The sequence below is a fragment of the Eptatretus burgeri genome, chromosome 7 (genome assembly GCF_056783735.1).
Source record: "Eptatretus burgeri isolate ZD-2024b chromosome 7, Ebu_testis_v1, whole genome shotgun sequence".
NCBI lineage: Eukaryota > Metazoa > Chordata > Myxini > Myxiniformes > Myxinidae > Eptatretus > Eptatretus burgeri.
The window spans coordinates 92,063,620-92,087,180 of NC_140967.1; the positions used below are offsets into that span (position 1 = coordinate 92,063,620).

The window sequence follows — 23,561 nt, forward strand, 5'->3', positions numbered from 1 at the left end:
AAATGAGGAAGAAGAACACCGCTGTTTCAAATGAGGAAGAAGAACACCGCTGCTTAAGATGTTGGGGAAGAAGAAGAAGAGCGCGCGCGCTCTGTTGAAGTTCAACAACGAATGAGTTGATACTGCACTTGGGTAAACGTACGAATCCGCAGCAATGAAATTATAATATATTTATGTAATTATTAAATAATAATGTATCTATCGAATTATTAATGTATATGAGGGTGGGGTTTGAAATGCCGTAAAAAAAAAAATTATTTCCTTTTTATATGGAATTTTGGACCGAATCGTGCATGTTGTGAGGGAAGTTCGTTGTTCGTGTCTGCGTGAAGATGTTTATATTTATATATTTATATATTTATATATATATATATATATATATATATATATATATATATATATATATATATATATATATGAATTTATTTGAATAGTTACCGTTATAATATCCGATTCGGTTCCCACATGCTTCTGCTGAAATCGTGGAGTTCAAGATTTCCCTCCCCCCCCCTCCGAGTAAGAATTCAAACTTTTTTTTCTCAGGAAGCATCCCACCGGTAAAATCAATCAAGTTTTCAAATAATTATATTATTGGGGCGTCTCTAACGTCATGACGTCAGCGCGTATTTTTCGGAGCGGAACGTTCGGAGCGACAATGCGGACACTAGGTCACGATATCGAAAATAAAACACAAATCGCACGGTAAAAAATCTTGAGCAGTTAGTTATAATAAGGGATGGGGGATTGGGAATCTTTACCAGAGGCTCCACGGCACCGCCATTAAGGGTGGCGGCTTGAGCGGCGGCTTTTTGTGCGCAAAATGGCGACGTAGCGGCCATGTTCGCGCCAGTCGGACGGGAGAAAGGAGGGAACGATGCACATTTCCCGCATTTCTCTACAGATCGCTCCGACCAGCAATGAATCTTGACTCGCTATCACTGGCCTTGTCTGAGATTAGCTACCTTGTGGATAATCTGACCAAGAAGAACTACAAGGCAAGCCAGCTTGAGATCGCTCATGTAAGTAGGCCTCAAGTCCAGCCGACGCCTCAGGCCGCAGTTGTTATTTTGTGGGTTTTTTGTTGTTGTCTCAAACCGACCCTGAAATGTCTCCGACTTTGTCCGTGGGGGTAGTTTACCCCTCTACTCCGGTTGGATGTGTTAAACGATAACTGTTTCCCACAAACGGTTAAACGACCTCGTGTCCTCCGGAAGGCCGTGGGGGTGGCTGCGAGTTGGTGCAAGTTGGTGGGCATCGAAGACCGGGTGTTGGGGGTTTACGTTCGCTTGCGGTTTGTTCTTGTCGGTTTTGCTTTGTTACAACGTGGTAAATGTGTAACTTTTTAACAGGTGTTTGAAAGCGAGCTCGTCCAAACACTGGTGTAAAAAGGTGCTGTGTCGTGATACACCTGAACTAGCAGTACTTAGTAGTAGTAGTATTAGGTACTTTTCTGTGTTGATTATCTTTGGACCTTTCGGTTTGGAAAAGTTAATAACCTTGTAAAGCGGTATGGTAGTAAAAGTGGTAACCTGTGTTCAAACTTTTGATGTACTGCATTCGGTATTGGTTTAGGTGTGTGCACGTTTTCAGAGATGTAGATCAACAAAAGGCTCAATTATTCTGAGCATTCTTGTGTACCAGATGTATCGTCATGCCTACATTCAGGATACCGTGTGCGTGTGTGTATGCGTGTGCGTGTGCGCGCATCCTCCGAATTGTGACTCGGTTGCGTGTTCAGGAAAACGCATAACACCTCCTGTACCGTTATCTTGTTCACTGCAAACCGCAACAACAGTCGGCGTACTCGGCTTAACCCTTTTGTTCACTTGTTTTTGGGTGTTTCGATTGTTACCCTCTGTATCCCCAGGAAAAGGAATCCATCCACGGATCCGTTTCTCCTTCCTTGGCTGTCATCATCCTGGAGTGGACTCTTAAAAAAAAAAAGGGTTCTAAAGTACTCGCCTTGAGGACCTTTTTTTTCATTTTTATTTTTTCGCTTTCTCTTCTCTCCCATTGGGGGGTGGGGAGGGGGGAGGCTTTATATTCGCTCATCCTATCCCCCAGATGAAGGAATCCATCCATGGATCCGTTTCTCCTTCCTTGGCTGTCATCATCCTGGAGTGCTCTTTAAAAAAAGGGTTCTAATGTACTGGCCTTAAGGACCTATTTTTTTTTCCTCGTCCTTCTCTCCCTTTGGGGGGTGGGGAGGGGGGTGGCTTTATATTCGCTCATCCTATCCCCCAGATAAAGGAATCCATCCATGGATCTGTTTCTCCTTCCTTGGCTGTCATCATCCTGGAGTGGACTCTAACAAAAAAAAAAAAAAAAAAGCTTTCTAAAGTACTGGCCTAAAGGACCTTTTTTTTTTTTCTCCTCCTCCTCCTCCTCCTCCTCCTCCTCCTCCTCCTCCTCCTCCTCCTCCTCCTCCTCCTCCTCCTCCTCCTCCTCCTCCTCCTCCTCCTCCTCCTCCTCCTCCTCCTCCTCCTCCTCCTCCTCCTCCTCCCTCCTTTGGGGGGAGGCTTTATATTCGCTCATCCTTTCCCCCCAGATAAAGGAATCCATCCACGGATCCGTTTCTCCTTCCTTGGCTGTCATCATCCTGGAGTGGACTCTAAAAAATAAATAAATAAAAGGGTTCTAAAGTAGTGGCTTTAACTACCCTTTTTTATTAATGTTTTTTTTCTCTCCCTTTTGGGGGTGGGGAGGGGGTGAGGCTTTATATTGTTAGCTCACCCTGTCCCCCAGATAAAGGAATCCATCCACGGATCCGTTTCTCCTTCTCTGACTGTCGTCATCCTGCAGTGGACACCCCTCTACCCTTCTTCACTCAAAGTGAGCTGACGTGTTGGCTTGTGATGTACATAAATTATTTTTTCTTTTGTGTGTGTGTGTAGCTTGTGGGCACCTGTGGAACAGAGGCGGACCGACACCTGCTTCGTTGCCTCTTTTCTCACGTCGACTTTAGCGGCGATGGTAAAAGCAGTGGCAAAGATTTCCATCAGGTGAAAATTGTTGTTTGAATTAAGTGCATGTGCAAGTTTTAGTTTCATTCCTCTAACATTTTAATTACATTATAATGTCTTGTGTTTTTTTTTCATTGCTTCCGAGCTTTATGTGCCCCCCTCCCCCCCCCCCCAAGACAAACTTTTTTTTTCAAAATATATTTTTCTGTTGATGCCTAAAAGTTTACATTAGAAATTGGGGTTTTCTTTCCAGACACAGTTTCTGATTCAAGAGTGCACTGCATTGATAACAAAGCCAAATTTTATATCGACGCTTTGCTACGCAATTGACAATCCATTACATTATCAAAAGGTAAGTTGAACGATGGAATTTGTTTTGATTCTTGAATCCTTGTAGCCACATGGTTTTTAAAAAGATTTGGTAAAAATGTTGATTATGGCTTTATCCTTTACAGAGTCTCAGACCATCTGCTCACGTTCTTTCCCAATTTGGAAAGGTGTTGAAACTAAGCAAGGTGCAAGAGGTACGTGTTTGCTGTTGATGTACATTTTTCGGTCACCTTTTTAAAGGGAATACCAAGTGGAGTTAAACAAAACCAATTGGCGTTTCGAGGAAATAATGCATTTTTAAGATTGAGAAAAATTGTTAACATCGAAGATTTTCAGGTTGAAGGCTGTCCCATTGAAACGTTGGAATGTATGGAAATTAGAGTTGAGATTCCAAAAATTACTTGAGCTTTTTAAATGGTCATAAACATCGAGTGTGCAGAGTCCCATAATTGGAGTGTCCCTTGCACCCCCATCCCCTGCCCCTTGTGATGAAATTTGTTTTGATGTGATGTATATCCTTCGCGCCGCACCCACGTTTGGATATTATTTTAATGCCGAGTAGCATTCGGCACTCAAGTCGCAAGCTGCAAATTGCTCTTGCGTGGTGGCCAACCCCCCCCCCCCTTGCCTCCCCCGTCCATATTTCTAATCAGTCGATGCTTTAATTGAGAAAAACTTGATTTCTCCTTGATATTGACTGGGGTCCTTTGTGAACTTGACAAACATTATTTTCTTCTTTCAGGGCTTTGTGGTTCTCAGCAGATGATGAAGCATTTATTTATTTATCTGAGCGATTACATACAGACAGACCACTTGCGATCTACCCCCTCCCTATTTAGCACCCATTACATTGTGTTTTTCTCAACCCAGTAGCAGAACGTCCTGAGATATTAGTATTTTACATGTACCCATTAAAAACAAAAGCAAAGAAAAGAAAAAAAGCGACATCAAGCAAAAAGTTTTGATGCGTCATAAATGTTGATTTGTGAAAAATTTTCTGTTATACTATATGTAATCACCTCTGCCACCAGTGGTGAACGGTTGGCTCTGTCGGTATCTTTTTATTTTTTTTTTTATATCAATATACTGGTGGGGTCATATCAGGATATACCAGTATTATAAATATGTGTGGAAAAATTACGGGCCCAGACCGAGAATTTAATCCAGGTCCTCTGGCAAACTGTACCAGTGCTCTGCTGTCTGAGCTATCTGGGCGACCCACCGACTGAGCAACGCAATTCCTCCACACATATACCACTCTCTTCCCCCCACTGCTTCTGGGGCACTTGCTGCCAACCAGAGGAGCAGCGAAGGCCTGCTCACAAAAGTGTCTTCCCCCCCATGGGGGGGACAATTCCACGTCCGCTATTGATCACTACAGGGGGCATAGTAATAAGCAGTGGGGGAAGATAGTGGTATATGTGTGGAGGAATTTCGTTACTCAGTCGGTGGGTCGCCCAGGCAGCTCAGATAGCAGAGCACTGGTACGGTTTGCCAAAGGACCTGGGTTCAATTCTCAGTTTGGGCCCGTAATTTTTCCACATATATTTATAATGTTTGTTCTATCCTGTGCATTTATAATTTTATAGTAGTATATCGATATTATTTTTAAAAATTATTTATTATTTATTTATTTTAACACAGGGTCCAAAAATACGCAATGGTCCAATGGCCCATTACCTATTCATATATGACGTACACATAATTGACACACGGTAATTTTTCAAAGTATTCCCACTTGAGGCTTCCCCCCTCCCCATGATGAGAACTGTTATTTTACTTCCAACATCAACTTGTATTAAAAATTATTTTGTTTTCAAGCGAGATAAGTGTTGGTAATCGACACAGGTCGGGATCCATCACTCTCGCTGTACCGGTATGATCATACCGGTATCGCCATCACAGATCACTGACTGCACAGGATTTCTGAAGCGCATCCAATTCATGCAAGTAACCAATTGCTTTAAAACCAGCCACGAGGGCAAGGAAAAATGCGATTGCTTGTACGGAGCTGATGAGCTCGGATGCTGTCGTTTAAAAGTTAAATCCTACTGTACTTACTTCCTTGTATGTCTTGACGTCGTACGTTTCACTATTCTTTTTCCATGTTTCACCGATAAGCTGAGTGCGTCAAAGCGTTTATAATCATGTGCGGTATTTAAACATTGTAAACACCTTTCTTCAATTTGTTAGTGATGTCCCGCTTATTTTTTATTTTATTTTTTTTCCATACCAATTTTTTTTCAGTATTCTGGTAAATTTAGAATTCCAATACCGGTATATCGATATAACTCGATTTCCACGATGGTTCAGCATACAAAGTGGAATCTTTAATACAAATACGTACGTGCACATACGGGAGAAAATATAACAATGAAATTCTCAAAAAAAAATTAAAAGCCACACTAATGCAAGCCCTATATATGAAACGGGGATGAGTAGGGGAAATGATTGAACAAGCAGGATAAAAGAGAAAGACTAACCATTTCCACTGTTCAAAATCAAAATAACTGCTTTCTGCGACTGGGAAAGGAGTGAAAATATTCTAAACTATGTAAGCAAGGCCCAAGTACAGCCAATCAGAGAAGAGCAACACAGCCCCTTTGAGGTTCCCCAGGGTTTGGAGGTACAGGTAGGTACGCAGATCAAGGGAGTGAATCGTTACTTCGGCACATTCTTAGCATTGATGAAGAACATTACATTGACTGGCGCTGCTCCCAGAACCTCGGCAGCTCCCACAATGCATTTACACAAAAAGCCATGCATGATATTCATTAAATTTGTGAACTAAATATGAAATATCTAAAGTTATATTTAATCATGTCCGAATTGATATACTTGAGTTTTTTTCCTGGAACTTATGCAACATTTCCAGGTTGTTACATAGTTTTTATAAAAAAATTAAAACTCAATATCAACTGAAGGCAGATGTATGTTTTACAGAAAGCAAATGTAACAATACATGGTTAATTATGTTTACAATGGAATCCTTTCAACTGCAGAATTTCACCGAAGTTCAAATAATATTTTATGAGTGAGGAACAGTGTCTTTATTCATTCACACTTTGGGCTGGCAACACCAATTACAAATGCTTAAAGAGGAAATCTTTGACAATCCTGGGGTCTTCGACACCAGTATATCAACATATTGCCAGACCCTTGTGGACGGAGGTTGTGTTTTCATGTTTGTCTGCAGGATATCTGAAAATGTTGTGGATGGATGATGGCAAAAATGTTTTAAAGTGTTTCTTCACCATTGAGGGGTGTGGCCAAAAATGATTATATATATATATATATATATATATATATATATATATATATATATATATATATATATATATATATATATATATATATATATATATCAAATAGTTGTGGACGGAATATGACAAAAGTTGGTGGATGAGTTAAATAAGTGACAAGAACAAGCCGACTAGATTTTGGTTCAGGTCGAGATGCAGTTCTCTGCCTATCAGTGGGATACATAAACTGGTCAGCCTGGTGGAGGTATGTACTCTTCTGAGTGCCATTCTAGTTTGCTATTTAATTTCTTCCTTTTGTATATGCTGAAAATTTTTTTAGCTGCTTTTATAATTCCCATTGTTTTTTTTTCTGTTGTAGGTTGTGTTTGGTCTTGCGCTGCTGAATTCGTGCAATCGTGACCTGCAAAGCTTTGGTAAGCTGCATAAAAGTTTCGTTAAAAATAAAAAAAATCTGGTGTGCTCAACTTGCACTTTAGGTGGAGGTGCTCATTTATTTTCTACCTTGTGAGCAGTGTTACCTGTGTATATGTTTTGCTTATCGGGAATTGGAATTCCAGATTAGGTATTGTCATCGGGCACCGTCCTTCCGTCTGTCTCCGATTTTGACTTCTCTGGCCAAACCACTGGGCCAATCTGGCTGAAATTTGGCAGCAAGGTTCCGCGATATGCCTGGTGTTGGCTTAATGGTTAGGGTGGTGGGCTTTATATCTGAGGATCCTGATTTCAAATCCCACTCGGCTGTTGAAGTAATACCAGGTGGGGTTGTCACTGCCTATCATCCTTCCGAGATCGGCAAAATGAGTACCAGCATGGTGGTATCCTGTGTCGGAGTGGCGACCCGTCCAGGATTGTATTCAATCGCCAAGGAGACTGCTTAGGCAGCAACAACACTCTGCACAGAGTATGGTCCCGATGGATGGATGGAAGGTTCCGCTCCTGATTGATCACGGGGATTGCAAAGCTCATTCCAGTGACGTGACTTTAAGTCGGTCAAAATGGTGGACTTGGTAAATTCCTTCAAAAATCATCTTCTCCAGACCCACCAGTCAGAATGCTACCAAATTTTGTCTGCAACATTTGTACAGGGCCTAGACAAGCTGCAAGTCCAGTGGTGCTAATTTTTTTTGAAAAAATTTATACCGAAGTTGGATTTGCAGCCAATGGAAATGTGCACCTGTACTTAAAAAAAAAAGAAAAGAAAAATTTTTCCCATTGAAAATGTAAGGTTGAATCGGTCATTTGATTGGATTAAAAAAAAACAATAGATTTTTTTCATTTCCATGTATTTATTTCTGTAATTTTGTTTCCTCAGCTGAACAATTTGTGAAACAGAAACTGCCTGACTTGCTGCGCTCATACGTGGACAGTGACGTTGGTGCAAGTTCAGAAGGTGGCTTCCAGGATATTGCCATTGAGGTGTTGCACCTGTTGCTTTCGCAGCTGCTCCACGGGTCACACGGATCCTTTGGGGTGGGCCAGGAGCAGCTGCAGGCCTTTCTGCAGACGTTGCGCAAAGGTGCAGTGCTGTGATTCTTGATACACGGTTTGAATGATAAGGAAACAGCATGCACAATTGTCATAGCACAAGCTACCAAACCCCCCCCCCCCTCTGGAAAACATTTTATCATTTGAACAAGGGGAAAGAGGAGCACTGAGTCAGGTGGCAAACTGAATATTTAACATTTGACAAAGCAAACTGAATACATATTTGAGATCATGGTTTTTTTTTTGTTTTGTTTTTTGTATCCACTGTCGAGGCTTGTATGAGAGCTAACACACAACCTCACAACAAGGCGAGCAGGAGACATTAGATCTGTGAAGGGAGAGGGATGAGGCGGGGTACACGGTAAACAAGATGCACACAACACGGACATTCGGGAAGGAAAGCGGGGAATTTGAAGGAGGTGGGTTTGGGGTGGATTTACGGGGGTAGAAAAGATCTTGGTTTTGAATGAGGGAAGATATGAGGTGGTGGTGAACAGCTGCTTTGAAGACCTGGATTGAAAAGAGTGTGGAAGATTGTTCCAAAGGTGGGGAAAAAAAGAGGAATGAAAGAGTGAAGGTGAGCAGTGATTCTTGACTTTGGTAGTTTTACCAGAATGTTACTGGCAAACCTTGAGTGCCCTGTGGAAATATTGGGGGTAGATATATCTCATAAAGGGGGGGGGGTAGGCCAGAGAGGAGATGGTAGAAGACAGAAAGACCAACGACATGCCTGCGGTGAGGGCCCCAAAGACTCAGCCTCATCGTGTGAGATACTAAAGCTCCTAAATGCCTTGGTTTCCACAGTGTGTATCCGAAAGAGGGGAGAGGCAGGAGCACCAGGCCAGAGGGGAGAGCAGTACTCCATCAGGCTCCAGATGAAAGCTTTATATATTGTCAGGAGCTCAGGTGTGCCAAGGAAGGACTTTGCATGACTGAGGATACACAGTCAGCGGCTGGCTTTGGAGGACAGCTTGGAAATGTGGCTTTCCCAGAAAATATCATAGCAGCATTGTGAGACCCAGAAGCTTGAATGAAAGGACGTCTTCAAGGGGATTGTTGTTGAGAAAGTCGATTGTGGGGGGGGGGGGGCTGGTTTCCAGCGGTCTTTTCGTAGAGATGCAATGAGAGTGAAATTTGTCAGGGTTGAAAGACATGTTCCACATGTTGGACCAGTTTGTGATTTTATCCACATCTGCAGAGAGTGAAGAGGTTGTTGCTTGCCAATCTGAGTGATGACAGATGGTCTGGCAGAGGGTGGAGTCATCAGCAAAGAGATAAAGAGGATTTTCCAGAGGGTCAGAGAGATCATTGATGAAAACCAGAAAAAGAACAGGGCCCAGAACACTACCTTGAGGTACTCCAGCCTGGACAGGAATAGGGGATTAGAGAACTCTATTAAGGACCACACGTTGGTGAGAGAAGGAAGTCTACGAGCCATGAGTGGAGAAGTCCTTGGTTACTATAGAGAGTTTCGTGCGCAGGGCAGGGTGCCATCCCGTCTCGAGGGCATGTGATGTATCCAGTGAGATGGCTCTGATTTCATGTCTGGCATTGAAGATCTCCATCCATTGTTGGGAGAGCAGAAGCAGCTTATCCAGGGTAGAGTGATTTTGTCTGAATCCAAATTGATGATCGGAAATCAAGCCATTGGAGAAGAGGAAGGATTTAATGTCTGAAGAGATGATGGATTCCATAACCTTGCTGACGATTTGAAGACGTCTGCTTGGTCTGTAGTTGCAGGGATCTGTTTTTGCACCTTTTTTATGCAGAGAGGTAATGTTTGCTGATTTCCAAGCAGATGGTAGATGGCCTTGAGCAAATGAGAGGGTGAATAGAACAGAGAGGGTGAGCAAAAGCAGCAGAGCAGGTTTTTCGAACACGTGGGCTGATGCCGTCTGGACCGGTTGCAGAATCGGTCGAGCTTTGACAGCAAGCTCTCCACCTTGTCAGGAGGAAAGGACTCAGAGTCCAGGAACAGCTGGGTACGATCAGGTAAGGTGGGTACAGAAAGCGATGGGTTTAGGACACAAGATTTAGAAGCAAAATGGAGTTTAGGCATTCATCCTTTTCACGTGCAGTGTTAGCTGTGCAGCCATTTGAGGGAAGAGGGGGGGTGGAGGGGGAACATACACTAGAAACAGACTTTGACACCACCAGGATTTGGAAGAGGGAGACAGGTTTGAGAGTTCAGACTTGAGATCAGAAAGATGTTGTTTTGTGGCTCTTCTGAGGATAGCGACACACTTGTTAGAGCTTTGTATCAGGAACTGAGATTGCCTTCGGTTGGATTAGCCTTCCATGAGGCGAAGGCAAGTTGTTTCAGGACAACTTCCTCACCACAAGCTTGTGTGTACAATGGGCTGGGAGGAAGGGTGGGACTTGACTCGGTGGGAAAAATCTGACAGACACAGACACACCAAGTTTCTATGAAAGAATTCCCGGATGAATTGATGTTGGAGGAAGTCGAGATGGGAGACCAGTGTAGAAGTTTGATGGTTGCTTGAAGTTCCTGCCAGTCAGCCTGAGTGAAATGCCAGACTGAACAGCCCTGAGGTGGTTCTCTAATAACCGCCAGAAAGATGTTCACTTTGACAAGCATGTGGTCAGAAGAAACCGATTGGAGCAGAGGAAGAACAGTAGATATTTTCAGAGAAATTTGTCAAAATCAGATCCAGAAGAGATGAGTCCCGTTGGTTGAGATCCGGGTCAGAAAATTGACCGATTGAGTCAGTGCTCATGAGTGGCAGAAGTCTTTTGCTGAAGTGCTGTGGCAGGTGAGAGAGGTACCCACACCGAGCCAACTGGCATGGTGACAATTTAATCACCATATATGAGGAAGAGAGAGTTGGTAGAAGATAGCAGTTGGTCCATGTTTTCGGATAGTGAAGTGTAAATGGAGTCATCACTGTTTGGTGCAAGGGACAACCCACATATAAACATGAGGTGCAAGTGGAGTGGAAGCCAGGGGGTGTGGGGGAGTGAGGGCAGTGCATGGAGAGTGAGGAATAGAGTCTTCGATGAAGAGAGCAACTCCTCCACCAGGACGAGGCTCAGGTCTGTCATACCGGGGGAGGGAGTAACCAGGAAGAGATACAAGGGAGTCATAGACGTCTTGAAGGAGGAAAGTGTCTGTTCGGCAGATTATGTCTGGTTTGTCAGTGGCAATCTGTATGGAAAGATCTGTCAGATTTGACAAAGGCCCTGGATGTTTGAGGTCCACACTGTTAAAGAAGAGGGAGGGGAGGAGGTTTTGGGTGGAGGGGGGGGGGTAAGGAGAGTTATTGAATGATTGTGGGGGTTGCAGAATAGCTCGGGGAGAGGGCCGGATGAGGAGAAAAGGCTCAGTGGTGATGGGTTGAAGTACAGTGGGGAGTAATGAGAGAGGGCAGTTGAAGACTGGAGGAGGTGGAGTGATGAGGGTGAAGGAGGAACTTTTGTGGATGTGAGGGGGGGCAACTTTGGGAAGGGGGAGTGTGGGGTGGGGAGAGTTAAGGGAGAACGATGAGGGGGGGAGTTTTTGAGAAAGGTGAGAGGGAAGAGTGTGAAGGTTGCGATGAGAGCAGGCACGGCCAGGGTGTAAGAGGATGATGGGAGAGGTGGGGAGAGGGGAAGAATGAGAGTTGGTGAAGAAGGGAGCGGGTCGGGGGAGGTACAAGATTTGAGGGGTTCGGAAGAAGGGGAGCTGTGCTGAGAAGAAGGAAGGAGCATGTTTGTGTTGATGAGTGTTCTGATTGAGACTGAGATATCTCTGTGAGGTTAGAATGGAGCCTGCAGATGTTAGAACACCACACACACTTTGGGACAACAGAGGAGGAGCTGATACTGAAGCAGAAGATGTGGCGAGAGCGAGGAAGGATGAGGTGCAAGATGGGAGGGGTAAGGAGAGGGTATAACGGGTGAGGGATTAGGATGAGGAAGATTTAAGTGGATGGGGGTGAATTGGCACTGAAGTTGTAAAAAAAAGGACGATTGAACGAACACTAACACGAACACGTACATGCATTGCGAACTGGGATTTTTAAGTCTGAGATGCGATTAAAGACATTAAGTGGGTGATTCAATATAGGCAAATTTAGAGAATGGAGAAATGAAACGTTGTAATGCTTGGACTTTTGAGACACGGGATGAAGGAAAGGCCGAATTGAAAACAGCCTTTTGAAGAAGAAGAAAAAGAAGAGTAGTGAATTATGATACATGACCAAGAACCACATGTGTGAAAGGAAGTTGTAACATTTTGAGACTTTTTTTTTTTAAATATCTTTTTCTTTTTTGATAAAGATTACGTTTAATTAGGAAAAGAAAAGGTTGAAGAGAAATCGTGTTGGTGTTGGTAAATTTGCATCCAAACGCAGAAGGAAGCTGGTATTTTGACAAGTTACTGGAAGAAGAAGGGGGTGGGGGAGTAGAGAAACGTAACAAAAGGTGTCACGTGAGAGGTTAAAAGAACAAAGAATATATATATATATATATATATATATATATATATTTCATGATAAGGCAAAGGAAACGTTGAAAAAAAAAAATCGTGAATGTGGGTTGGCAAAAGTCGTAGATGGTAGATCGGGAGATCGGTAGAAGGAGCGAGATGAGTCGGTACAGGAAGTCATGTGGTGACTTGGGGTACAACGTCGGGGAAAAGGTATTTTTTTGTGTTTTCTCATATTTCACGACATGAAACGGAGGGTATCGTTGAGGGGGAGTTGGATAGGAGGAGGGTGGAAGGGAAAAGTGGAGAAAATAAAAACTGATGGTAATAAGGAGAAAATACAATGAGCAATCGCACACACAAACGGGAAGGAGGGCAGGCCTCAAGGAAATGCGATATGAAAATACGACGAAAACTCAACAATTAGCGCAAGTGTTTACGCAATACCGAATTAGAAACGCAGGAAACAGAGATAACAAAAACAACCGGAAGACGTGTCTGAGAAAGTCGGCAGAGACCCTGAAGAGGAACCGCCACCGTCGCTCAAGAACCGGAAGTTAATCGATGCTTTGAAAATGCCGAGCAATTCGTGCATTATGGTGTTGAGAAGTTGTGGGTGGCCAGTCGGAGGATACAAATGGATAATGGATGATGATACCGAAAATTTATATGCAATGTACTCGTACATTTGAGTAAAGTGTTGGATTTTACCACAGTCGGTGATGTATTCGAGGTAGATTTTGGCTATTCGGAGGAATTCTGCAGCAGACGGACCTTGCTTTGCTTCTGGAGATCTATGGCTTCGAGAAAAAGCTTTCACGTCACAAAAAAAAAAGTCACCAATGAAAGGGTTCCACTGCCCAAAGTTTATGATATTGATCAAGCATAAAAATTTGTTGGTGAATGTTGGAGATTCGTAGTGTTCACCCCTTACTCCCCCTCCCAGAATTGCCAAAGTTGATGATATCTTGTGTTTAACACAAGTTAATGATTGTCGGGAAACTTATTGAGTTGTAGTACACACACGTGCATTGATGGATTTGTGTGTGGCACGAGGTCTCATCCTGCAATCAGGAAAAATGGTTTATGATAATGGGGTTTCAGAAATTTGTATGGAGGGTGGGAGCTGCTGCCCTTTGTAAACTGTCTGTCGGATGCTTCCTGAAACTCTTGGTCTGTGTGTTTGCTGCTGCTGTTGGCTGTGGTATAGATTTCCCACGTGCACGCTGTCCGGTGGTGCTTTCTCCATTACTTTATCGAGAACACCCCGACTTGCTGGCAGAGCGACTCCTGCCCGACACACCCAGCATGGCCAAAACACCTATGGAAGCTTCTCTTGCTGATCTAATGCAGGAGGTTGGATATAGCTGCTGTGCAAGGTAAGCTGCTGTGATTCGTGGTCACTTGATCCTCTTGTACTTTGCCGAGTTATCGATTTTTCTTTTTTGAAGTTTTATTTTCAGTATGCACATGATACGATGCTTGGATATCATGTTTGACTTTCTTCCTTGACTGACCCACCACTTGCTTCCAGTATTGAAGAATGCCGCAACCTGATAGTGGAGTTTGGGGCCAGGGAAGTGAATGCCACACAGGTGGCACGTGTACTGAGTATGATGGCTGGGACTCACTCTAGCCTCACAGATGGAATGCCCTTGCAGGTACGGCTGGACCTCTGTGCAAAATTGCCATATTTTTTCGGGAATTATTTTACTACAATGCACGCATAGTGCAAATCAAGGTTGAGCAGTTGGTTCACTGTCTATTTTATCTATCATCCTATGATTGAAGAATGCTTCATTTCAATGGAAAGTTATATGTTGAACACTGTGGGACACGATTCTGAACATGAATCTACAGTTAAACAGTACTTTGGATTTGGCAAATTGTACTGTCTTGTCCTGAGTGCACATACACACAGAGAAGCGAGGGAGTTGCTCTGTCTGGCTGGCAGTAAAACAACATTGAAAATTCCAGAAAGGAAACTTTCTGTTTTTACAGGATGTCATAAATAACACAAACAGGCAGAACAAACCAATGTAATGTGTGAAAGAAAGTGGTGTAATAGAGGGTGCATCAGTGGCAGTAAACATCTGATTCAATGTTTGTTTGTTTTTCTTTCAGCCTTTAAAACCTTTATTTTATTTCAGTTTAATTATATATTTTAACACGAGAACGCAAATCACCTTGTTTGCACGTCCAAAAGCCTTCAGTTTAGCAATACGTACTTTGGAAACTTGTACGCCATCTCGACAATTCAAATTTGCCATGCTCTCTGAAGATGGAGTAACAGTGAGATTTGGACAAAAATGGCGATGCCTCGTGATGCAGCCACAGAGCTAACTTCGTCCAAAAGATCGTTTTGTTGAGTACATCTTTCTCTCAAAGATCGTTCCAAAATCGTCAGTTTCTCAAAGCAGAGTTCCCACCTTCTTTTTCTCAAGACCACAGCACAAGGTGTTCTATGAAGGCTCTAATTGCTTCTAAAATTTTCTTTGTGTAATTTTTACATTTGCTGTGTACAGATTACTTTAATACGATTTTAATTGATAAGGCGTTTAGTTTAACCTTCCATAGTCGTTTCTGAGCACTGCTGCATTTTCTTTCTTTTCTTGTAGTCAATTTGTGGCCCAGGAGGGAGCATCTGGAGTGATGGAAAAGACAAGGGTGAAGCAGCTCAGGCACACACCTGGAATGTGGAGATGTTTATCGAAGTTGTCAAAGATCCAGTAAGTACAAGCATTGATCAGTATGGTTTGTTAGAAAATGTGCTGTACCCTTTGTTTGGTTAAAAAAAAAACATTTATTTTTAAAATATGAAATCTTGATGGTCCAAATTGCCTCTTCTTGTGAATTAATTTTACTTATTTGGACTTTATCTGTTTTCTCATTAATTGTCTTGGTACCGGCATCATGATACTTGCCTTGGCTTCATTGCACACAGCAAAAACTGCATCATCTTTACAAAGTTTCTGTGATTGTTATCTGTACTATAAAAGCGCTACGTGTGTGCGTGCGCCGCATTGCGTCGCCATTTTCTCAGACATGACCAAACGGATCTTCCTTAAAGTTTCAGAGGTTCATAAATGAGTGCTGTGGAGTGTTTTAGGGGAAAAAACTTTTGCAAACATTTTTGTTTCTGACAATTTTTGTTTTTATTTGACAGATATATTTGCTTGAAGCAAATGTATTTCCAACATGTATCTGACACTCGTCGTTTCGTTGTGATAAATGCGCAATATATTTAAATTGAGGCAATAAAATGTATTGTGCACTTGGTGGTAAAGTGGATATTCTTAATATCCCGTGTTAATTGTCCCGTGTTTAATTCTTACCCCGTGTGTGCGAAGCGCAGAGTGGGATGAAGCAGTTTGTTCACTCTGGCTGTTTGTCTGTCCACAAATGTCAGTTTATGATTGAGGAGTTTGAGTCTGCCTGTCTGGCAGTCAAACAAAATTGACAATGATTCCAAACACAGAACGTACTGTTTTCCAGGACATCATGAAGGACACAAATGGGCACGAATAACAAATGTGTCATGTTAAATAAGTTGGTGTGAAATACATTGCATCAACGACAGTAAACTTGTGAATTTTTTTTTTCTGCAACATTAATATCTTTACTTAAATTTGTTTCTATGTACTTTTGAACACTGTCGTGTACAAATTGCCTTTTTTAGCGCTTTCAAAATCCTTCCGGTTCGCAGCACTTGAACAAGATATTATGGCAGTTTACATTGTCTCGACCAATCAAATTTTCTGCTCGCAGATCCTGCCCATATTCTGCTTTTGTTTTTATTTTTATTTTTTCTCAACACTGTACAGGGTAAGTTGTTCTCTGAACTCTCTAGTTCCGTATGTAATACGGTTATTTTTTTAGTTTTTTTTTTATTTGTTTCTGCATAAATTTTATCCAGAAGTTGGGGGTGCATATTATACTTGATAGCAAATCATTTTAAAAATTACTATTGTTTTTTTTGCAGAGATTTCTGAACTATAATGCACACATGCAAAGGAGCCACATTTAAAGAGGATTTCTGTCATGAGTTGGGTGTATTCTTAAATTCACCTTGTGAAATCAAGAGGCCTCACCCTCTTTCAGCATTGAAGGAAGTGTCAGTACTTGACCGTAAATAGCCAGCTCTGGGCTTTATTGTGATCGGCTTCGATTTCATGGTGTATTTTTATGTCGACATTGTAAAATCAAAACGGCCATCTTAATTCGCACACAGTGATGAAATTTCACAATTGGTTTTTGAGAGTGTTTGTTTGCCGGCCATGATTACAAACGTAGCAAGCACAAAGGCGGCGGCTGCTCTAACATTCTTGTCATTGAAAGGGTTACTTTGACCACAGTATTGCAAAAGTCTAGTTGTATTTTAACCATTATTTTATACATTATTATAAAATTATGGAAGTCCTTTCTTGGACTGTCTTCACTGGTCCGCCCCGTAAGGCCTCGGTCCACGGTTGAATGTTACGAGTTTTATTCCACATACTGCGACTGAGTGGCAGCCGGTCCAGGATTGGTTCTTGTCCACAAATGTTAACTTGTCGTGAATGTTTGACGCGCTTTCAAGAGAATGTACCTTCACCATCACCACTTTGTTGTTGTGTCTGTTGCTGATGCAGATTGAGAGTGTGATTTGGGAACTTATTCTCTCCTTGTTTTTTGTTTTTTTTTCACCTTGTAGAATTTGCACATAAACTTCAAGGAGGTCATGTACGAGCTGGACCACCCTGGCTTCCTCCTGAAAGATGCCAAAGGGCTGCAGGTGGTCGTTTATGGCATTCAGAAGGGATTGGGCATGGACGTGTTGTTTCCTGTGGAGCTCGTGTACCGACCGTGGAAGTGCACAGAGGGACAGGTGAGTGTTGAAAGAGGTACCTACAAATTCAGTCGTGGCTGCAGTATTTTAACTCCCATTTGAGCTCCAAATATCTCAACCGTTCATCGTGAATAATACTCTCATCATTGCTCTGCCCGTGTTGTGTTCTCTATTTCCATTCTCAATCGATCACCTCCAAGGATTTTTTTTTTTTCAATCAAACGGTTCAATCTCATTCTTCTCTCCAGGTCTCCAATATGGCTGTTCACCACTGTCAGATCATCCTCCATCCAGAATGATTATCTTTTCTACCCCCTGTTAAACCCACCCCTAATTTCCAGTTTTTCTTTCTTAAGAGTTTGCTTCTTTATCCATCTTATCCACCCCTTGCATTTTCCCCTACCCCTCATCGTTGCCCACATCTTTTGTAGTCCGTCTCCATATATACTGTTCCTCGGCCCTGCTGTTGGCGTTTCCCATGTCTCTCTCTGCTATTCATTTTGACCTGTTGCTTCCTGATCTGTGTTCTAGCTCTTCCATGAGCCTTGACTTTGTATACAAAATAAGCCATCGCATCTCAAGTCTCGTTTTTATAACTATTTGTTTCAATAGACTATGCTGAAAAGTTATTTTGCATTGGTTGATTGTGAAGGCAAATTTCATTCAAGCGAACATACAAAGAGAAGAGAGGATTTTTCAAGTTTTCTTGAGTTTGAATGTCGCTTTAAAATTAGCGAATCAAAATTCATCACCATTTCCAAACTTTGTGCTTCGTGGCTTGCACTCTGTTTAATGGAGTGCTTTGTTCTGAGCAGAAGTATGGCCGAGAGGTATATACACGCTCGCCTCGAGCCAAAGTTTGAATCCTCAAGTTAGAAGCATCAGATGTATCTCTTCGATTCATCTTTTCTCTCTCATGCCACCTCGTATTTAACTTTTAATTTTTCGTGCGACTTCAATTGAGATCAAACATATCAGTGCGATGGATGGAGGCACATCCATCGACTCATTCATGTCGTATTATATTGTCTCGTTCCTTTTATTCTGACGAGTCATTGATAGTCATGTGGTTCTTGACTCGTTTTGAAAATGGTTTGCAGTATGTACACTCTGACACTGCAATTTGCTTCAAAATAACGTGACACGTGGTTCTTTAATAAACACAGTATGTCTGCTGAAAGAATGTGAAACACTTTAGCAGTGATTTATCTGAAACGAACCCTAACTCGAATACTTTGTAATGGAAGGCAAATTAACCCTTCGAAGCTTTTGTCGGTACGCTGTGTGTGCCCTTGTGAATGTTTATCTCAGAATATCGTTTTGTGTTGATTTATTTATTCGTGAATACCGATGGCATCCTTTGCTCTGATTAGTTGGTTTTTCTTTCAGCTCTCGTTCATCCAGAATTCGCTTTTGAACCCTGATATATTCTGCTTCGCTGACTACGGCTGCCACCCAGTAGTGACTGACATATTGAAAGCTCCGCCAGAAGAAGACAATCGAGATATCGCCACTTGGTGAGTGACCACACGACTTTTCATCGTTCCGGTTGTTGCGGTGAAGGTTCACGGTTGTAATGATGACGTGTACAGACAAGTTGGGGAAGGATATGAGACCGCCAAATCGACAACATCAGTGTTGTGAGAATCTGGGCTCGAGTCTGGCAAAATTTAGCATATTTATTTCTCATTTCAAACCAAAAGCTTGTTGTGTTATCATATTGAAATGAATTTCAGGCATGCGAGTGTGCATCCTGCACTTGAATGTTCAAGATCTGTGATTGTCTCTGATTTATAATGCATGTACACCATCCTCTTGTAGTAATGTCAAGTTGTGATGCAACTTGACACAACACATAATACGTCAATGCAATGTGTTGTGACCATAACTTGTTTAGAAGCATCTGATGTTTCTCTTCTGCTGGTGTCCCCTCTTTGTCCCTCTCTTGGCCTCTGTCTCTCTCGACCTTCAATTATCTCTGCCACTGAAGGTGGGCTGATCTTATGTTTTCACCTTGTCCATTTGTCTATGAACAGTACATCTCAAAAAATTGTAGATGGGTAATGACAAAAAGAGGTGGATGAGTTGGTTAAGTGACGATAACAAGCCAATTTGATTTTGGTTCAGGTCCGGATCCAGATTCGGCTCATCGGTGGGATAGAAAATGTAAACTGTTCAGTGTCGTGGAGGTGTGCTCTACTGAGTGCCGTTCCAGTTATTTCATGCACCCCCAATGTTGTTTGCATATCCTGTCAGACCCTGATATTAGCGGTTCTGCTATTTCGCAGACCCCACGTATTTGCGGTTCATAAAATGTGACCTGCCACTACATTTGTGGCCATGTGCTTTGCATATTCTCGGTTTTTTTTCGCCGTTTTTTGTGGGTGTATTCGTGTTTTTTTTGGGGGGGGGGGTGGGGCTGTGGGTGTATTCGCGGTTTTTCTGACCGAGATTTGCGGCCCTGTGCTTCATTTATTTGTGTTTTTTCAGGGGATTTTCGATTTTCAATTATGAATCTCATACCGCCAGGAACATATAGGCATCGGATCTGGAATATAGAAGGCGTCGGATGTGGAACATTATTCCCAGAAAAATAACCATCCCAATGAAATGCAACATTGTTTGCAACATTTCTTTAAAGCGTACAATTTTACAAACTTTTAATTTTTATAACGAGCAGTCTGGTTCTAACTATTTACAATCCAAAGTGATGTTTACCTGTCACCGAAGGTGGTTGGAGGTTGTTTTTACCCCCGTCTGGCTGTTTGTTTGTTCGTCTGTTTGTGAACAACATATCTCAAAAAATTGTGGACGGATTTGGTCGAAATTTTGTGGAGAGCTTGGGTATTTGACACCGACGAAATGATCAGATTTTGGTGAAGATTTGGATCCGGATCTGGATCTGAGAATTTTTAAAGTGACTTTTCACCACTGAGATGGGGCCGAAAAACGACATGTAGCAAGATGTCTCAAAAAGTTGTGGATGGAAAATAAATCGTAAACATCGTAAAACCAGATTGAATGCTCTTTAACTTGCCATAATGCATGCTGATATTCATGGGGGTGACTTTTCTCACAATAGTTTGAAATTTTCACCCCATCCTTGATTTTTATTTTTATTTATTTATTTTTTTGGGTGTTATTTTGGAACTTTTGAAGTCAGATTTGCCCACCACCTCCATGTATTTTGAGCCCTTCTCTCTCTCTGTCTCTGTCTCTGTCTCTCTCTCACCCAAGCCTCTTACTTGCGGCTTTCTGCTCCTCTCCTCTTTTCCTTTTTGTGCCCTTGCTCGCTTCCTAACTGTGACTGAATCTCTGCCTTTTTAGCCTCTCTCCATGTGTTTAAAAATAAAAAAATGTTAATTAAAAATATTTTATATATATATATATATATATATATATATATATATATATATATATATATATATATATATATATATATATATATATATATATATATTATTCGTGAGTGGTATTTTGTCCCAAGTCTTGCACAGTGTGGATGACCAGCTTTGTTTAATATAATAAGAATGAATTTTGTAAGTTGAGTTCATGCTGACTCATTTCTGACGTAATTCTGTTTGAAACAGCACTAATCCACTCACTACTGTGTGGGTCTCTTCAAACAATGCTGCGATTTTGAAGCTTTTCATTTTTACAACTTGTATAGTACAAAGTCGTGTGAATGCTCTAACCCTTATGCCATCAACTTTGGTGAATTCAAAAAAAATTTTCCACTCTTATGTTGTAAGCCACGACCTACATGCGAATAATTTAACTTCGTTAATTAAAAATTTTTATCCTTTGCTCTCTAATCCATGATTATTGTGCATGTTTTTCAAATGAAATGCGATTCCACCTGGTGACCAGACTTGCTGCTATAGTTAACTTGACTGATTTCCCACAGGAAGTCACTTGACCTGATTGAGAGTCTCCTGAGGCTGGCTGAGTCTGGCCACTATGAACAAGTGAAGCAGTTGTTTAGCTTCCCCATAAAGCACTGCCCAGACCTGCTCATCCTGTCGTTGCTGCAGATCAGCAGTTCATGGAACACTTTACGTCACGAACTCATCTCGATGCTCATGCCTGTATTTTTGGGCAACCATCCAAACTCTGCAATCATACTGCACTATGCTTGGCATGGACAGGTTGTTGACAGAACAAGTCTTTTTTTTTTTTCTTCTTCCTTTTGCCTTTACTTTGAACCTCTTCTCTCATATTAAAAAAATTCCTTCTTTAGCTTCAACTAAGAGTTTTTGTTTTGTTTGTTTGATTTTTGCCCACTGTATTGCAGGGCCAGTCTCCAGCTATTCGACAGTTGGTGATGCATGCTATGGCAGAGTGGTATATGCGTGTGGAGCAGTATGATCAAACTCGTCTTTCCCGCATTCTTGATGTGGCACAAGATCTCAAGGTAAGTGCTGAAGCACCTTCCCCCCTCTCTCCTCCGGCCACTGACAGTGCCATTATGTTGTATTGTGACGATGTCAAACATCGTGCAGCATTTATGCGCTTACTTTTGATCAGTCTATTGCAGGTTTGATTTCCCCACTTCACCCGATTCTACACTGTTTGATTGGTTGCAGGCATGGTGTTAACCACGTATGGTGTAAATGTGGATTTCAATTTTTTTTTCTATTTTGTATTGTGAAATGTCATCTTGATATTCTTAATATAATGGAGCTGATGCTTTTATGGCTTTTTCTTGTTGCGATCGTGACCTGGATAACTAAGGTGGGCGTGTCGCTCAATACCCCACGGATGGTACATATGGGTAGATTTGGATCTGTACGGACTCTTTGCGAGTGTATGGACATGCCATGCCTATTACGGGGTGCCGTGGTGGCAAAGTTTCATCCCGTATCTTAAGGCGCTGTCACACCATGACGATTTAGCCAGCAATGGCAACGTATAAAAATGTATGTAAAACGTTGGCGTACGCTGAAATTTTGATGTTTTTTTTAAGTTTTGGTCGTATTCATAACGTGTTGGTCGTATGCATAACATATTAGTAACTGGCACAGAACGTTTTCGTTGTCTTGTAGATAACTTATACCAACGAATGCTTAGCCTGTTGTCGGCGTTCACAACCTATGCCCAACGATAGTTTAACTTAGGCATAGCGCGCTGCACGTATCGCTGACGAACTCATGGCGTAGCCTGTTAAAAAGCTGCCGCACGCCAATTTAAATCATAACCGCCTGAAAATTGAAAGCGTCAACCACGCAGTCACACCTTGACGATTTAGCCAGCGCATGCCGACCGATGAAAAATTTGCCGAACCAAGCTTGTACACGTCGAATACGTTATGGGTAAGTTGTGTATACGTTAAGAACATGCTGAAAATAGTTGAAGTATGCTGTCATATTTCGTGGTAAGTCTCGTACATCGTGAAATTTCAAGCATGCTGAAAATTTTACGACTTACTCGCCGTATTGCTCACACGTTCTGATACGCTGGCCATAAGTTGTAGGCACGTTATGCGATCGTTGACACACGTCGACACACGTCGACACACGTTACTTGTAAGTTACTCATAAGTCGAAACACGTCGAGGTAATGTTTAGCATACCCGAAACTTATTTTGTCCGTCAAGGCACATTTTCTTTTTTTCTCCTTGGCTCCGTGATGGCACGTGAAGAAATATCTGAAATTGTTGTTGTTGTTTTTTTTTATTAGTCTATCACAAATTTTAAAATATATTTGGACATTTGCTCTTAAGTTTCAACGTCAACATGTCAATATCCTCAAACAGAAAATATTCACAGAGGAGGAACTAAGAATAAGACATGAGCAAACTGAAGAGGCAATCTGACGTGACGTAACGGCACGTGACGAAATATCGGAAGTTATTGTTTTTGTTTTTTCAAACGCTGCCAATACGCCATTATACGGTAGCTGTAAATTAGAAACATGTTCAGTAAGTTCTGTAGTCGTCCGGAAGACGTCAATATGCGTTGGAGGTACGTTACACAGAGGTTAAAAGCACGTTACTCATAGGTTAGAAATAAGTTTTGGATACGCCAAGCATTACCTCGACGTGTTTCGACTTATGAGTAACTTACAAGTAACGTGCCTCGACGTGTGTCAACGATCGTGTAACGTGCCTCCAACACGTTACTCATAGGTTATAAATAAGTTTTGGGTACGCTAATCATTACCTCGACGTGTTTCGACTTATGAGTAACTTACAAGTAACGTGTGTCGACATGTGTCAACGATTGTATAACGTGCCTACAACTTATGGCCAGCGTATCAGAACGTGT

The 23,561-nt window shown here is 41.9% G+C and overlaps 1 protein-coding gene across 5 annotated transcripts in view; it reads left to right on the forward strand.

The window, feature by feature from the left end:
• Window positions 1-614: 614 nt before the first annotated feature.
• Window positions 615-23,561, forward strand: part of CNOT1 (CCR4-NOT transcription complex subunit 1) — a 129,839-nt gene continuing 106,892 nt past the window's right edge. For all 5 annotated transcript variants that reach the window (XM_085889581.1, XM_085889583.1, XM_085889584.1 and 2 more), the window contains exons 1-13: window positions 615-1,019; window positions 2,895-3,002; window positions 3,217-3,315; window positions 3,419-3,487; window positions 6,915-6,969; window positions 7,869-8,072; window positions 13,678-13,846; window positions 14,002-14,128; window positions 15,086-15,196; window positions 17,161-17,334; window positions 18,685-18,812; window positions 21,203-21,443; window positions 21,590-21,709. In XM_085889581.1, coding sequence (XP_085745707.1) covers window positions 918-1,019; window positions 2,895-3,002; window positions 3,217-3,315; window positions 3,419-3,487; window positions 6,915-6,969; window positions 7,869-8,072; window positions 13,678-13,846; window positions 14,002-14,128; window positions 15,086-15,196; window positions 17,161-17,334; window positions 18,685-18,812; window positions 21,203-21,443; window positions 21,590-21,709 — 1,707 coding nt within the window. In that variant the 5' untranslated portion in view covers window positions 615-917. The remainder of the gene's footprint in view (window positions 1,020-2,894; window positions 3,003-3,216; window positions 3,316-3,418; window positions 3,488-6,914; window positions 6,970-7,868; window positions 8,073-13,677; window positions 13,847-14,001; window positions 14,129-15,085; window positions 15,197-17,160; window positions 17,335-18,684; window positions 18,813-21,202; window positions 21,444-21,589; window positions 21,710-23,561) is intronic.